Source organism: Garra rufa, chromosome 1 (assembly GCF_049309525.1).
Source record: "Garra rufa chromosome 1, GarRuf1.0, whole genome shotgun sequence".
Taxonomy (NCBI): Eukaryota; Metazoa; Chordata; class Actinopteri; order Cypriniformes; family Cyprinidae; genus Garra; species Garra rufa.
Window position 1 is genome coordinate 39,239,739 of NC_133361.1, and position 16,781 is coordinate 39,256,519.

The 16,781-nt window shown below is 36.8% G+C and overlaps 2 protein-coding genes across 2 annotated transcripts; both read left to right on the forward strand.

Moving 5' to 3' along the window:
* The first annotated feature begins 98 nt into the window (after window positions 1-98).
* On the forward strand, window positions 99-6,813 carry pheta2 (PH domain containing endocytic trafficking adaptor 2). The gene is made up of 4 exons (XM_073840064.1): window positions 99-1,267; window positions 1,596-1,716; window positions 3,498-3,801; window positions 3,893-6,813. The coding sequence occupies exons 2-4, from the start codon at window positions 1,636-1,638 to the stop codon at window positions 4,354-4,356; spliced, it is 849 nt and encodes a 282-aa protein (XP_073696165.1). The 5' UTR covers window positions 99-1,267; window positions 1,596-1,635; the 3' UTR covers window positions 4,357-6,813.
* Window positions 6,814-9,442: 2,629 nt separating this feature from the next.
* On the forward strand, window positions 9,443-13,313 carry mylpfa (myosin light chain, phosphorylatable, fast skeletal muscle a). The gene is made up of 7 exons (XM_073840073.1): window positions 9,443-9,507; window positions 10,053-10,148; window positions 11,229-11,304; window positions 11,384-11,488; window positions 11,572-11,650; window positions 11,739-11,787; window positions 12,927-13,313. The coding sequence occupies exons 1-7, from the start codon at window positions 9,505-9,507 to the stop codon at window positions 13,026-13,028; spliced, it is 510 nt and encodes a 169-aa protein (XP_073696174.1). The 5' UTR covers window positions 9,443-9,504; the 3' UTR covers window positions 13,029-13,313.
* Window positions 13,314-16,781: the final 3,468 nt, after the last annotated feature.

The window sequence follows — 16,781 nt, forward strand, 5'->3', positions numbered from 1 at the left end:
ACGAGACGGCCTTCGTAGGACGGGAGGAAAGAAAAAAAGGACAGTTGGAAAATGAAACAGGATTATTCACGTTACTATGCAAACAAATTTAGAGCATCGTTGCACTCTCACACTACTTAAATGAAGGAAAATTATTTTTACATTTGTAAAGTAATTTAAAAAAAAAATGCTTGTTTACTTGTGTTTATTCAATGTTTCAAGAGCTGCAGCATATCTGTTAGAGAAAAAAAATAGGAGGATATTAAGAACAACCTTATCCGTTTTTACCGATTTAAATGATAAACACCACATCTTGGCTTGTGTACATCTGCCTGTGCCGGTGTTTTTCAAATTAACAACAGTTGTTTACGGCGACACAAAGAATTTTGGGTTATCTGTAGTAGCAAATGATACATCTCATGCATCCTTCGAATTTCTGTGAAAGAAGGTCGCATTTGAAGTGTCCTACTTGCTTTTCTGAAATGAGACAGCCTCAATGACCTATGCAGCCTTCGAATGCGATCTCCGGAGAGCGCATCCTTCTAAATGAGACACAGCTTCTATCGCCACCTGGAGGTGAACCGGTTGAATAACGTCCATTGCGATTACGGCACTACTGTGACCTCACGTCCATCACTTGATCTGCTTGAGAATTGCACAAAAACCTGCTGAATTTTGTTAACAAATTATTGTTCTCTTACTTTCAGATGGGTATCTAATGTTAACAAAGCCACTGGCTTGTATGCGTTTTGGGAACATTACACTCTTTAAATATAGAAAACATTTTTATTATAAATATAATGCGTCTGCATGAAAAGGTGCATTTGAGAAGCAGAAACTGTGCAAAAACGCCATTGCTTATGCAAACCATAGAAGCAAACGCGCTGTTCTGATAATGTATCTAGTAAATATTTGATGAGAGCCTGAAACATGAATCAATAATATGCAAATGATCTCTTTTTTTATTTATTTATAAGTGTTTACTTCCTTCATTTTTCACTTCCCATAGGCTAGATAAATTCGTTAATATGTGTTGGGGTTGTGAGAGCGCACATGTCGCTGCTGTTTCATCATGAAGTCTAAAGAGAATAGGGCATCGGCTTTTGTTACCAGGAAGTGGGTCGCGTTATTTATATTTCAACACTAGCAAGACCGGCGTGAGGGTGTGCGCTGGTAATGCGAAACTTGTAATATCATTCTGTTCTTTATACGATTTGCCGGGATTGAGGAGCTTGCCACTAAAATGTATGAATATCCAAAATAAACCAACGGAAAGACACTGACCAAAGTAAGTTCTGCACCTGACAAACACTGTCTGTCTGTCACTGTTCCGGTCACGATTCATTGCCATCGATTCCTTGTTATCGCATATGGCTGCTTCAAGGACGCGTACTATTTACGTGGCAATGTATTTGTATTCTTGCACTCTGACAGATACGGCGTAAACCGGATAGACAAGTTATTCACGTATGATTTTATACTTACTTAAAACGTACGCGTTCCTTTTTTCTAATGAAAAACTTTTTGTTCAAAAAAAAAAAAAAAAAAAAAACCCTGACAGAAAGACGATGGCAAATTTGATTTATCGATGGGTTGTAATTTCTGTTCATGTAAAGCTCACTCTCAGGACACGGCTGCACGCCAGGTGGCGTTGTAATGAAGATCCATGAGAAGATTCTAACCCATTACCTGTCCTGCACTTCACCTGTCGATAAAGAGGGATATCTCTACAAAAAGGTAAGGACCTGGTTTTGTCTATTTACCCAAATATTATTAATTTAATATAGAATCTAGTTTGAAAAGGCTGAATCTTTCCTAACCTGTTTATAAGAGAGCGTTTCGAGTAAAACTGCCTTGGCTGTCAGATGTGTTTACTATTCAAGTGCTATTCAAGTAGGAAAGCGAAGTACATTATATCTGAGACGTTTTATCTTTTTCATGATGCATTGCTAACTTTACCTTCAGGATCGTTTTATAGAACCCTTTACAGAAAAAAACAAATAGATTTAAACTACCAGTCAAAAGATTTTGAACAGTAAGATTTTTTATGTTTATTTTTTTTTTTAAAGAAGTCTCAACAAGCCTGCATTTATTTGATTCAAAGTACAGCAAAAACAGTAAAATGTGAAATATTTTTACTTTTTAAAATAACTGCTTTCTATTTTAGTATATTTTCAAATGTAATTTGCAATTTAATTCTGTGATCAAATCTACATTTTTAGCATAATTACTCCAGTCTTCATTGTCACATCCTTCAGAAATCATTCTAATATGCTTTGATGAACAGAATGATCTAAATCAGCATTTATATGAAATAAAAAGCTTTTGTAACATTATACACTATATCATTCAAAAGCTTGGAGTCAGTTTTTTTTCTTTTTGCTCAGAAAGAAATAAGTTTATTTAGCAAAGTGTTAGAAAGTGATAATAAAGACATTTCTAATATTACAAAACATTTCTATTTCAGATAAATGCTGTTCTTCTGAACCTTATATTCATCTATTCATCTAACTGTTTTTAACATCATAATAATAATAAATGTTTTTTGAGCTGCAAATCAGAATATTAGAATGATTTCTGAAGGATGTGACTGGAGTAATAATGCTAAAAATTCAGCTGTAATCACAGAAATAAATTTTAATTTATTTCTTAAATAAGTTTTAAAACATTAAAATAGAAAAGTTATTTTAAATAGTAAAAATATTTAGTAATTTTACTGTTTCTGCTGTACTTTGGATTAAATGAATGCAGGCTTGTTGTGCAGAAGAGACTTTAAAAAAAATAAAAATAAAACTTTTGAATGATATTGTATTTTCATTTTTTTTTTTTTTTTTAAGTGCTATTTACCTACACAACTGAAATGGGAAAAGGTACATTTTAGGTTAATGTAAAATTTAAAATTAATGGTAAAAGTAAAGACAATATTGGCAAATAGGACTATATTATTTGGTAATTAGCAGACGCTTTTTAAAAGCAACTTACAAATGAGGACAATAGAAGCAATCAAAATCAAGTCCCAGTTAGCATAATGCAGTATGCACATTTTTTTATATAATACATTTTATTATATATTTCATATTAATTATATTATAATATTTTATTTATAAATATTACTGTTTTATGAAAAGATAACAAGTAAATAAAATATAAAAGGTTTAGGGAAAGCTGGTGTTAAAGGTGTCTTTTTTTAAATAAAAATAGTTATTAAATGATCTCTAATAATAATCTGTTCAATTACCAATATTTCAGAACAAACTAAAAATAAACCACCCTCCCTTTCTGTGAATTGCACCACTGGTGAAACAGGGCTGTTACACTTTTTGATAGACATTTATTTAAAGCATGCCTTTAGGATATCTTTTAATTAGTGACACACATCTGTTCATGTTTTCATATCTCCAGCGTTTCTCTGTTCTTGTACACTCTAGAATCATTTTCTCCCTCTTTAAATGAGTCATAATTGCAATGACTTCCTCTTCCTACCTGTGTTTGAAATAACCACATTTCTGTTTCCGCAGAGAGAGAGGAACACCACTTACCTGCGCCGCTGGTTTGTGTTGAAGGGGAATCTGCTGTTTTACCAGGAGCGTCCAGGCGACCGTAACCTGCTGGGTGTGATTGTTCTGGAGGGCTGCATGGTTCAGGCGTGTGAGACAGATGGTCAATTCTGTTTCTCTTTGGTGTTCACTGGACCAGGCCTCCGCACGTATAGACTAGCAGCTGATGACCATCTCAGCCAGGAGAGCTGGATCGGTGCTCTGTTCTGCGCTAGTCACATCTACCTTTCCATGATTGTCAGAGACCTGGAGAGACGCTACGAAGGTGTGCCTGTGTGTTTATATCTATATGTGTTTTCGGTATCTATTGGCTTTAACATGTCTGATTGTGTTTTTTCATGCTCTCCACAAAACAGAAGCTAGACGAGACAAAGGCCTTTGTGATTCCATCCAGACCTCTGCAGTGACTTCTACAGACAATAAGATAATGGCTTCCTGGAACACAGGACAACCCTTTTTCGTACATGGGACTTCCATAGTGCCCCGAGATGGGCGGAGCTACAGCACCAGTTCCATACCACCGCCATTTGTGCCGAACAGACCCATCAGCTATAGTCTTCATGCTCCTCCTATTCAATTCAAGACTACCAATAAGCGATCTCCAAAGCTCTGGCCCAAGAGAAATGCCCATGTCACACCCTTAAATGGTCCGGCACCATCTTATGGGGAGTGGCCTGTTGTGAACTTTGATCCTTTTGAAGAGTTTAGTAAACTGCATGAGTACTATGGAAATGAGATTAAGCAACTAAGAGCTGATTGGCTGAAGAAGAAGCGTGAGGAAGTGGGATACGTTGCGGAGGACCTCATTGATCTTGGCTAGAGTATCACATATACAGTTGAAGTCAAATGTTTACATACACCTTGCAGAATATGCAAAATGTTAATTGTTTTACCCAAAATAAGAGGATCATACAAAATGCATGTTGTTTTTTATTTAGTACTGACCTGAGTAAGATATTTCAAATAAAAGACGTTTGCATATAGTCCACAAGAGAAAAATAATAGTTGAATTTATAAGAATGACACCGTTCAAAAGTTTTCATACACTTGATTTTTAATACTGTTGTTACCTGAATGATCCACAGCTGTTTTTTATTTTTTGTTTGTTTTTTTTTGTTTAGTGATAGTCCCTTGTTTGTTTTGAACAGTTAAACTGCCTGCTGTTTGTCAGAAAAGTTCTTCAGGTCCCACAAATTCTTTGGTTTTTCAGCGTTTTTGTGTATTTGAACCCTTTCCAACAATGACTGGATGATTTTGAGATCCATCTTTTCACATTGAAACAACTGAGGGACTCATACGCAACTATTACAGAAGGTTCAAACGCTCACTGATGCTTCAGATGGAAACACAATGTGTTAAGAGCTGGGGGTGAAAACTTTTGAATAGAATGATGTGTAAGTTTATCTTATTTTGCCTAAATATATATTTTTATCCATTTAGTACTGCCCTTCAGAAGCTACAGAAGATATTTACATATTTCCCAGAAGACAAAATAAGTCAAATTTACCCTGATATTTAAATTCTCTCTTAATGGATTGTTTTTTCTTCTGGAGCATTAGTGAGCATTTGAACCTTCTGTAATAGTTGGATATGAGTCCCTCAGTTGTCCTCAGTGTGAAAAGATGGATCTCAAAATCATACAGTCATTGTTGGTAAGAGTTCAAATACACAAAAATGCTGAAAAAAACAAAGAATTTGTGGGACCTGAAGGACTTTTCTGAAGAACAGCGGGCAGTTTAACTGTTCAGGACAAACAAGGGACTCACGAACAACTATCACTAAACAAAAACAAACAAACAAAAAAAGCTGTCTCTTGTGGACTATATGTAAACATCTTTTATGTAAAATATCTTATTCAGGTCAGTACTAAATAAAAAATTAACTTGCATTTTGTATGATCCCTCTTATTTTGGTAAAATAATGAACATTTTGCAGATTCTGCAAGTGTATGTGAACTTTTGACTTCAACTGTAAATGCATTTGTTCATGTTGTCATCTAAATAGTAAAACAATAGACTGATGAATGTATTAAAGATGCAGTGTAAGTAATACTGTACTAGAAGATTCCTGTTGTCTTTTTAATTTTATGAAGGTATGCAGATTAGCACTGACACTGATCTTATCGCTTTTTTTTTTTGGTACAAGGTCTCATTTCCTCTCTGTGGTCTCTCAGCCTAGTTCCTTCTCGCTCGAATTGTCACAAAAAAGACCCAAACCACCAGTAACTTTACCCTATTTGCAGACATTTACAATGGCAAAAGTTCATATTGGATCCAAAGTACTTTAGATACTATCAGATCAGGTTTGATTAGAGACATGTTAGTTGTAGAGCGGTGAATGCATGATAATAATAATTAATATTTAATTTATTGCTAATCCTTTTAAAATATGTACTGAGAGTACTGTGATCTTGTTTAGTTCTGCCTCACAGAACTTTTTTCACACAGTTCAGGAGGTTTCATAAACAAACTGAAAAATATGTCCTTTCTGTTCTTCCTCTTTCTCAACGCACCTCAATTCTTTGGGGATGTAGATGTGCCTTTTTTCTTTTCGTTTCTAGTTCACGTAACTTTGGAACATTAAACACATTATTTAAAAAGCAACAGTTTTTATATCACAGTCATACCAGTAAACATTAAAAAAAAAAGTTTGTGCATTAAGCATTTCAGTAAGTGCAGCTCTTTATACTGTAGGTCACCAGATGGCACCAACAGTACTACTAACTTTATTCAGCCATGCTTCAGACACAGGGTCACTAGTTGCTTCACAACTGATATTTTATTATTTAATGTCATATATAATTATATATTGGATGATATCAGTAAGGTTGGATGTGTTTTATTGTATACATTTTTATATATACACCGTTTCTATGACCACTATGTTGAATGCCTTTTGTGGCATATCAACAATCAATTTTGTGTTATAATACATTTGATTTGCTTTTTGTTAATTTGTTGAGAGAAATGTTTGATTATTTTATCTACTATTTATCCTTTAATGTATAATCAATTCTGTAAAAATAGGTCTAATTTAATACTAATTTTAATAAGTAATTACTAACTATTTTTTTATGTTTTGAGTCTGTATTTCAGCACTGCATATTGCACAGCTTCACTAAGAACATTATTTTTAAATCAGTAGGGTTGTTTGATTTTAGTATGTTATTAAATATTTTATTGTACTTATAAAATTGTTATTATTGTATCAATTAAATTAGAATAAAAGTCCTAATAAATTATTCTGTTAAGATAAGATAAGTGTTTTTTTTTATTAATGTGGGTCAATTCAAGTGTTGTTTTTGAGCAATACAAAAATTCATTATAGACTAATTCAATGTTTTGCAAACAGTGATGACGTTTTTGTGGGCGGAGCCTTCTGACTTTATTCTCCCAATTCCAAGACTATATCTCACAATTCTGATGAGAAAAATAAACTCGTCATTTTCTCTCTTTCCCCTCGGCTCAGATTCATGAGTTTGTGTCCCACACTTCTGGCTTTTTCCCCCCCTCAGAATTAACAAACTCACTATTCTTGAGTTTAATCAAGTTATAAAGTCAGAAATATAAGATATAAACTTGCATTTGCGAGAGAAAAATGTAAGATAAAACAGGTAAATGCAAAGGTTTAAATAGTATTTCATGCTGTAACTGTAGGGTTAATATAATACAGTATGTTCCCTATGAACTGCATATGTGAATATTATGTAGCCCTAATATGCCTAAATAATATTCACATATGCAGTTCAAACAATAGGCTATGTTTAAATCAAATTTAGGTTTTTAAAGTAATCATAGCAGGTTTCATCCATAGTCTGTCCGTTTAAACGTCTGCGATCAGCTTCTTTGACGACAGTATTCTATATAATTTCTGTAAATGATAAATGCATTCCGATTATTATTCTCTGAAGTCTTACCCATTGGATTACTTTCGCGTTGAAGAAACAGGTGGATCATTTTTCATTAAATCACGTTATGAAATTTTATGCCAATTCTGTGATGTACAGCAGAGCTCTGACAACAAAAATACACAAACTCCTTAAGTGTTAGATGCAACATGAAGCACCTCATTTCAACCCTAACCTCTGCACACCACAGACGTCAGGTATGTCAAACTCCTACAGCGACGATGTGGCCTTTTTCACCTCATCCGGATTCCAGTCATCTCTGCCGTGATAAACAGCTTTGACGATACATGTCAGAGTAGATCATGTTACACCTCATATGTACCGTATGTATAGACATGTACACTCTGACAGCCCATAAACAAAACAAAATGACTGACAAACTAGCCTTTAGGCCACCCTATGAAGATACTAAATCACAGATGTATACACAACCTGATCAGTCATTAGTCAGACATACTTTAATAGACTCCACTGTGAACACTGTATTTAAAAAAAAAATCAATATCTCATCTCAAGGCCTACACTTCCTCTAACCCAGATCTTACTTCCCCTCCCTGTTGATCTCTCTTATACACTTGAATGTCGTTCCACCATATATAGTTATAGGAGGGGTGTATTAATATAGCATAGGGCTATAGCATATCTAATTTGAGAAGCCGTCTAATCATTCAGCTGCTTTTTCAATGACTGCAAGAATTATCGATGTTACCGTAACATTAATCTATACTAATGAATAATATTTTGCAAATGTAAATGCATGCATTTCCCTTTCAAACTTACATGACTTTTTGATTTTAAAACATCTAACAGATGTCCATACAAATGCTACTCCATTAATAAGTCCAGTTCAGCTATTCTATAAAGATCTAGAAAGGCGAACGAAACACGTAAAGGACCGACTCGCAAGGTATCAAATGAGCCTAAAAGGGGAAAGGAACGCAAAACAAACTGATGGGTTGCTAGAAGTAGCAGAGGAAGTGACTGATGGATTAAACAGAGAAGAAAAAGAGAGCTCAAGGAGCAGACAAGTTTGTTTTGCTATTTTGGTCACTCTCAGCTGTCCACTGCCCCCGCCTTTCCAAAAGAACCTGTATTAAGCCTCAGATTTCCCTTCATGCGTATCTCATGCCAAGCCTTCACTGGGATGCATTGTGCTTATCGTCTTAAACTGAAAGAAAAGACTATAATTGTGTGCCCATACACAGAGCAGCTCCCCTTGTGCCATCTCAAACTGTGACTGCAGAGTGACCGAGCGAGGTCAAAGAGCTCCTTGGAGAGAGAGAGAGTGCTGAATTTGGGTATGTCCATGTGGCGGGAAGAGGTGGGGGGACTTGGACACAAATCTTATGGCATCACTATACTAGGAAAGGCATTAAAACCTATTTTTGATTAGGGCTGATTTGGAAAGAGGTGACAAGATGGCAAGGGTTAAGACGCCTCAGATGCCTCTAATATATATCAGATGGGGGCGTGTATGCATAGATGAACAAGATAATCATTGGCTCGAAAAAAAAAAAAACTCTAGATTTACATTAATCAGAGTGTATTATTGCAACCTCCCCCATCCCAACCCTAGGATTCAGATGTAACACTGAAAAGCAAATATTGATCTGGCACTGATCTAAATATAGGTTTGCCCTTGGTGTCTATGATTACGGCGCATTCATTTCAAATTGCTTGAGTTATGCGATTGTGTGAAGCTCAAACAGTCCCTTACGTCTCCATGTCCTTATTAGTCTACGTGAGACACGCAGGCTGCTGCCATCGGTATCAGATTCATCCCATTCCAAGACTCCAATAGCTATTTCTGAGCACTGTAAGACGATAGTGCATCCCACCCTGTGTTCCTTCATCACTTTACCCCTACCTCATCTCTCTCCCCTTTCATAGTTTTCCCTGTCTCTATTTCTTCCCTCTGTCTTTTTCCCAAGCCACAGTTAAGGTTGGATCTATAATTAGCCAGGGGCCTTCGCCAGTATATAAGCCCCCCAGAAGCAAGTCACTACGCGGCTTCAGTCTTCACTTCTTGAGCTTCTTAGACTTCACACATACCGTCTCAGAATGGTGAGTAACCTGAACCTTAGATGTTACCTGGCCACAGGTGGACACAAGGACATAATGCCTCAGTCTCAGCAGGGTTGAATGGAAGAGAGCTTGCTTTTTGAATCAGCGTCTGATTCTTGGATAACTGAACTGTGGACTTATAATACCTTTAACAGGATATGATAAACTGGGCTTTTTTTCTGAAGCTGTTCTTCCAGAACAAGGACCAACAGTTATAAACTGCTTAACTGAGTGGTTTTGCTTATATGCTAATGTAAAGCTACTCAATACCGTTTTAAAAATCATTGAAGAGTGACCTACGCAAAGGTCATTATTTGGATGTATATCACATGTAAAAATGTGGCTGGACAGGGTTTTATTAACAATAAATGCGTTAAAATGTCTTATGGATGAGAGTCTTGTGTTTCTAAACTCTGTGTGGCACTGCAATGTGTCTGACGCTCTGTTTTTCAAATTATGACGACAAGTATTGTCAAAAACACAGAGGAAATATGCACTATTCAGCTGTGTTGAATGTTAAAAATGTATTTTTTTTCTCTTTCTAGGCACCCAAGAAGGCCAAGAGGAGGGCAGGAGGTGGAGAGGGTTCCTCCAACGTGTTCTCCATGTTTGAGCAGAGCCAGATTCAGGAGTACAAAGAGGTAAATATTTTTTCAGATCTTATAATCATTACATATATATTGGTATATAGTAGATGTCATAATTTTAGGTTATTATATATTGACTGTATATATGTTTTAGTTAGATTTTCATTTTAATATGTATAATCAAAGTCGAAATTAGATTGCTAGGGGTAAATGTTACTAGACATCAGTTGAGTGCATCAAATTGCCACTGTGACTTATCACAGAGGTTGCTTCTGAATTATAATGCTAATATGATCAAAGCATATCTATATTAAGGTTTGTTTGAGGGTCAGTACAGCAACTGGACTGAGTCAACAGACTGACAACTAGTCTCTTGGTCTTGTCTGTTAATAACCAAAAAAAATGCCACGGCTTTCTCTTCTCCGCCCTCCCATCTGTCACACACTCCTGACCCCAATGGGATGGCAGCTGAAGATCATGGTGCATGCCAGAGGAACAGAAAGAAATAACGTGAAACATATGATGGATATTGGACAAGATAAAAGAGAAAGGAAAATGTAAATAAAACAGTTAATGAGGACTATGTTTGAGGGCCTTGGAGTAGTTGCAGTTGCAATTAACGGACAAAAGAAAGAGCAGGAAAAAAATCAAATTTTCCAGGAGTTGACCATTCTTAAATATTGTGATTAATCTAAATTTATATTATTACCTCAGACACTACGTTAAAGAGTAGGTACGCACATGCTGAAGGGTTGAGATGACTGGCATTAGCCTCAGGGTAGTGTGCATCTGAGCTAAGTAAGGATGTGAAGTGGTTTGAATGGTTTATTAATAAGCGATCTCAGAGTGCCTTCTCAAGTGCCTCTTCAGGAATGTCTGACATCACAGTTGGGATTGACTTAACACGTCTCCCAGATGGAAAGAAGGATCAGCAAGGGTCTCTGTGGGGGCCAGGTGGGAGTTCGCAGCTGCTGCTACTCAAGCCCCTTCTTGAGTTTCATGTGACTGAGAAGGACATTTTACTACTGTTAGGAAAGAGAGCGAAAAAAACAAGGGGACTTATTTTTGAATTGCCTCTTTAGTCATTGGTTTTTCACCTGTAACAATGTCCATTTTTCTGTTCTGCTCACATAGGCTTTCACAATCATTGACCAGAACAGAGACGGTATCATCAGCAAAGACGACCTTAGGGACGTGTTGGCCTCAATGGGTAAGGAGTCTTGTGTCACTTGTGTCTATTGTAAGTATATCCATGAATGTGTGCTGACCGTCCAACCGTCTCTTTGTAGGCCAGCTGAATGTGAAGAATGAGGAGCTGGAGGCCATGATCAAGGAAGCCAGCGGCCCAATCAACTTCACCGTTTTCCTCACCATGTTCGGAGAGAAGCTGAAGGGTATGCAAAAGTCTGTCTTCTCTTCGGTTTTCCAATCATTGTTGCACTCAGTTAGTGTAACTCGCTTTCTGTGTATCCGAAAGGTGCTGACCCCGAAGACGTCATTGTGTCTGCCTTCAAGGTTCTGGACCCAGAGGCCACTGGCTTAATCAAGAAGCAATTGTAAGACTACATTAACTCGCTCTTTATTTCCATGTGCAAACAAAATCAATGTTTCCATGTCTGACTGCTATTCGTTCTCTCTTTCCAGCCTTGAGGAGCTCCTGACCACCCAGTGCGACAGGTTCTCCGCAGAGGAGGTGAGATCACATGTTGCTCTTCATAGTTTTAAATCAGCGTGACATGGCAATTCAATCTATCAATTTAGTCTTATTAAAGGATTCGTTCACTTCCAGAACAAAAAAATTGACATGTATTTACTTACCCCCTTGTCATCCAAGATGTTCATGTCTTTCTTTCTTCAGTTGTAAAGAAATAGTTTTTTTTTGAGGAACACATTTCAGGATTTCTCTCCATATATTGGACTTCTATGGTGCCCGCGAGTTTGATCTTTGCACGTACACTTTGTAAACACTGGGTCAGTACTTCTGCAGCAATGTAGGACGGTTTTGAAGTTGGAGGAGAAAATGAGATGGGAGTTTTTCAACATACCCTCCACTCGTAAAAATAAAGGTGCTTCACAATGCCATAGAAGAACCATTTTTGTTTAAATGGTTCCATAAAGAACCTTTAACATCTGAAGAACCTTTCTGTTTCGCAAAAGGTTCTTTGTGGCGAAAGAAGGTTCTTCAGATTATAAAAAGGTAAGAAAGTAATGGTTCTTTAAAGAACCTTTGACTGAATGTTCTTTGTGGAACCAAAAATGGTTCTTCTATGGCATCGCTGTTAAGAACCTCTCAAAGCACCTTTGTGATCGTTTAGAGCCCTTTGAAGCTTCATTTAAACTGCATTTTAGAAGTTCAAACTCGAGGGCACCATAGAAGTCCACTTTATGGAGAGAAATCCTGAAATGTTTTCCTCAAAAAAACATAATTTCTTCCTTACGACTGAAGAAAGAAAGACATGAACAACTTGGGTGACAAGGTGGTGAGTAAATTATCTGTAAATTTTTGTTTTACTTTTTTTGAGATCTTTTTTTTTTTTTTTTAAATCAAAATGTCATAACCTTCCGTCTGGTGACATATGCTGGACTTTTTCAATCACTTAGTCCAATAAAACTCTTATTTACAATTAACCGCAAGGTCAGTCACATTTAGATCTACTTCCATCCAATCAACAACTGATGAACAGAATTAAGCCCTGCCCTACATTTTTGTTCTTCTTCAATCATCCATGGAATGGAAAAGATTTGTCACTATTCGCTACTTTTTACATAAAGTCTCTAAAATGTTCATTGTTTAATATTTGTTTAATCAAAATTCTGTTTTTTATCCATTAGATGAAGAATCTGTGGGCCGCCTTCCCCCCAGATGTTGCTGGCAATGTTGACTACAAGAACATCTGCTACGTCATCACACACGGAGAGGAGAAGGAGGAGTAAACGGTCTTGGAGACAAGACAGAAAATGAAGAGATGAACATGTATCCCTCACTGCTTTACTCTCCCAAGCTGTTCTCTGTCCTCCTTCTCTTACTTTGTGTTTCTTCCTCTCTTTCTTTCTTTCCATCATCTTTGTTACTCTCAAGCACTTACTCTCTCCATCTCTCCAAAGACTTGTCTCGCTGAGGAGGAATTGGGAGGGTGGAGAGGCTCATGACCACGGTGTCTGTCAAGTGGGGATATGGGATTGTTTTCAATAAAATGAACATAATTTCTGTATCTTTCACATATTCTCTCTTTCTCTCTGTTTCTCACTCATTACCCACGACCACCTCTCATGCATGAAAGTAGCTGCATCTTTCGCTGCTGTCTTGGGGTTGAAGGCATCTATAGCTTTTCTCTAGATAAATGTGGAGGAGTGCTCCTTCTGAGGGAGAAAGAGGCAAGATGGAGTGATCTCACTCTATAATAGAGGAACCAGACATCATTCTTGTTTCTTTCACCTGATAGTTGACTAAAATGAAAGAGAAAATGAGGGTTTTGTACCGAGAGAGCTTGGTCTCCTAAAAGTGATGCCAGGCTTATCACGGAGGGAGTGAGAGAGACAGATCGCCCAAGGAAGAGAGGAGAGTGGGGACTGAAAGAAAACATATCCTCTTCACTCCCTCTCTCCCCTCCTCTTCACTATTTCTCTATCCATGATTTTTTTTAACTACCCTTTTGCTTTCCGCATCTGGGCCTGCTTTGCTCTGTCAGAAACTCTTCTGTAACCAATAAAAAGACACGAACTGTGAATAAAACATCTTTTTGTAATGCTGTGTCTGCTGGCTGTGTGTGATAGGTGGGATAAAACGGTCTCATCTGTTTTATGCTCAATTACAGAGCAGAGAGACGGTAATATAAGTTAGGGAAGATTACATAAGACTGCAGGTCTAATGCAGTAAATCACAAGGGTGACCAGTATGAAAACATACTGAGAGCATGCTATCTGCTGGACAATGACAGTACTACAACTGCAATAATAGCATAGCTGCTCCGTCACATTCGCTTGCACATCATTCCAAAAGGTTTGTAATTATTAACAAAGAAAAAAATTCAAATCTGACTAAAAAAGCTTGTTTACAACTGTGAATTTCCGATTTAACCCAATACAATATTAAAATATGGCAAAATCAAACCTTACTAAGGTTAGGACCACCTTGTTAGTTAATGGCTTACACTTATTTGGTCGAAACAAACCCTTTCAGCGACATTCTTCTGATAATCTCCTCCTTACAAAGAAAAAGAAAAAATATGAGCTTTAAATGACACGAGAGATATAAAATGACGAAAGAATATCAAGTTTCCAAGAGTAAACTAGACTTTATCAAGAGGTGGATTTGTCTCACCTCAAAAATTTGCGCCATTCCTTTTAGTCTTTGTTCGCGCGCTTCTGGACACTGTTGCCAACTCTCGCGAACTCTAAATAAGCAAACGCAGCTACAAAAACAAGCCCGTTATCATATAATTACGTAATATTGTTAATATTGTTTATTAGAAATTATTTATTACAAATAAAGCCGCCTGCAACATATTAAACAAAACGACTCTCTTATTTGAAAAGTAAAAACAAGTTATTTTACAAAAATCAGTAAACTGGAACAAAGCGGGAGGTATACGCACTACACTAATCTCCAATCACCTCTGATAAGAATCTTCATTTTACTTCAATGCTGAAGCCTAACTATGGGTGAGACTTCTGGTTCATTAATCACTATAGGGAAATAACCAGAAGAACAACGTGCAATAAATGGTAAAACTGTTTGCACTACAAAACAGTGTGTTCATAATTAAGATAATACATCAAAATAACATGGTAGGACACACCAATTTGCAATATCAAGCAGCAAAACGAGCTGTTCTGTACAGCTAAAAATAGCTGGACGCGGATGAGACCAGAAGCCAGACCCATAAAGTTTACAAATGGCCACGCCCGTTCTTACGGAAAAAAGGTGGATAGGATTGAAGAGATTTAGGCTTATGAAAGTATGGGCTAATAAAATGTATTCGAACCAAATGTATATGCTGCTAGTATTAGTATACACTCTTAAAAATAAAGGTGCTTCACGATGCCATAGAAGAACTTTTTTTGTCTAAATGGTTCCATAAAGAACCTTTAACATTGTGGTTAATAAGCTGAGTTTTACCGTTTTGAAATCCATTCAGCCGTTCTCCTGTTCTGGCGATATCACTTTTAGCATAGCTTAGCATAGATCATTGAATCCTATGAGACCAATATCATCATGTTCAAAAATGACCAACGAGTTTTGATATTTTTAACTAATTAAAACTTGACTCTTCTGTAGTTATATTGTGTACTAATACCGGCGGAAAATGTAAAGATGCGATTTTCTAGGCCGATAAGATTAGGAACTACACTCCCATTCCGGCGTAATAGTCAAGGAAGTTTGCTGCCGTAATATGGACGCAGCAGGCGGAGTTATATCACGCAGCGCCTGAAATTAGTTCCCAGCTAGGTTAGAATTTGCACATGTGCTGCGTGGTATTACTGCACCTACTTCGGCCATGTTACAGCAGCAAACTTCCTTGACTATTACGCCGGAATGGGAGTGTAGTTCCTAATCTTATCAGCCTAGAAACTCGCAGCTTTACATTTTCCGCCGGTATTAGTACACAATATAACTACAGAAGAGTCAAGTTTTAAATAGGACAAATATCAAAACTCGTTGGTCATTTTTGAACGCGATGCTATTGGTCTAATAGGATTCAATGATCTATGCTAAGCTATGCTAAAAGTGATATCGCCAGAACAGGAGAACGGCTGAATGGATTTTAAAACGGCAAAACTCAACATATTAACTCGGGGGGAGTTGGAGAATGAGCCTATTTCCAAAAAAAGTGAGTGTTCCTTTAAAGAACCTTTGACTGAATTTCTTCCAATGTCATCACTGTGTAGAACCTTTTGAAGCACCTTTATTTTGAGTGTAGGCCTACTTGTTTATATTATGGCCTGGGATAATTTATACATTACAAAAACACTGTAAAAATAAAAAATGTAGCTTATAAAAGAAAGTCATCCCACTCATCTATTACGTGAATTTTTCTACAATGAGGGGGAGCAAGGGGCGGAGCATTTGATGAATTATGCTATAGCACTTTTATTATTGCAGACAAAGTGTCAATCAATGCATTGGAGAATACGGTAAAGATAATTGCTTGTCAGATTTGTCTAAAAAAGTACCATTTTTTTTTTATAATTCCAAAAAACGCAACCCGCTATTTTTTTCATGCAACTAAACAAAAACGAAGCCCATAGTCAGGTACACAGCGTTTCATGATGCGTCATCAATCGGCCACATTGGCGGCACTGAACGTAAACAGTGCCACTGAACCGAATGAAACTTGAATATTTTGCTAATTATTGCTTTTGAAAATGGTAAATTATTGTCATGTTTTGGGTTTTACTAATCTGTTGGACCGGGAAAAACATTTGGAGTACTATAGACTGGCAAAAGTTATAACAAATCAAAGAGAAGAGTGCAAAAAAAACGTGTTTGTGGCTGGCCAAACTGAACCAGGATTTCCAGGGCAAGAATCTTGACAACATTTGTGTTTGTTCTTATCATTTGTAGTCAGGTAGATCAAATATTAGGCTAATATCTTAATTAATACTGCTCATATGAATCTTTACTACCTATTAACTTTAGTTTGTCAAAATATTGCGCCCTTTTCGCTTAAGTCCTTCTCTTTATTG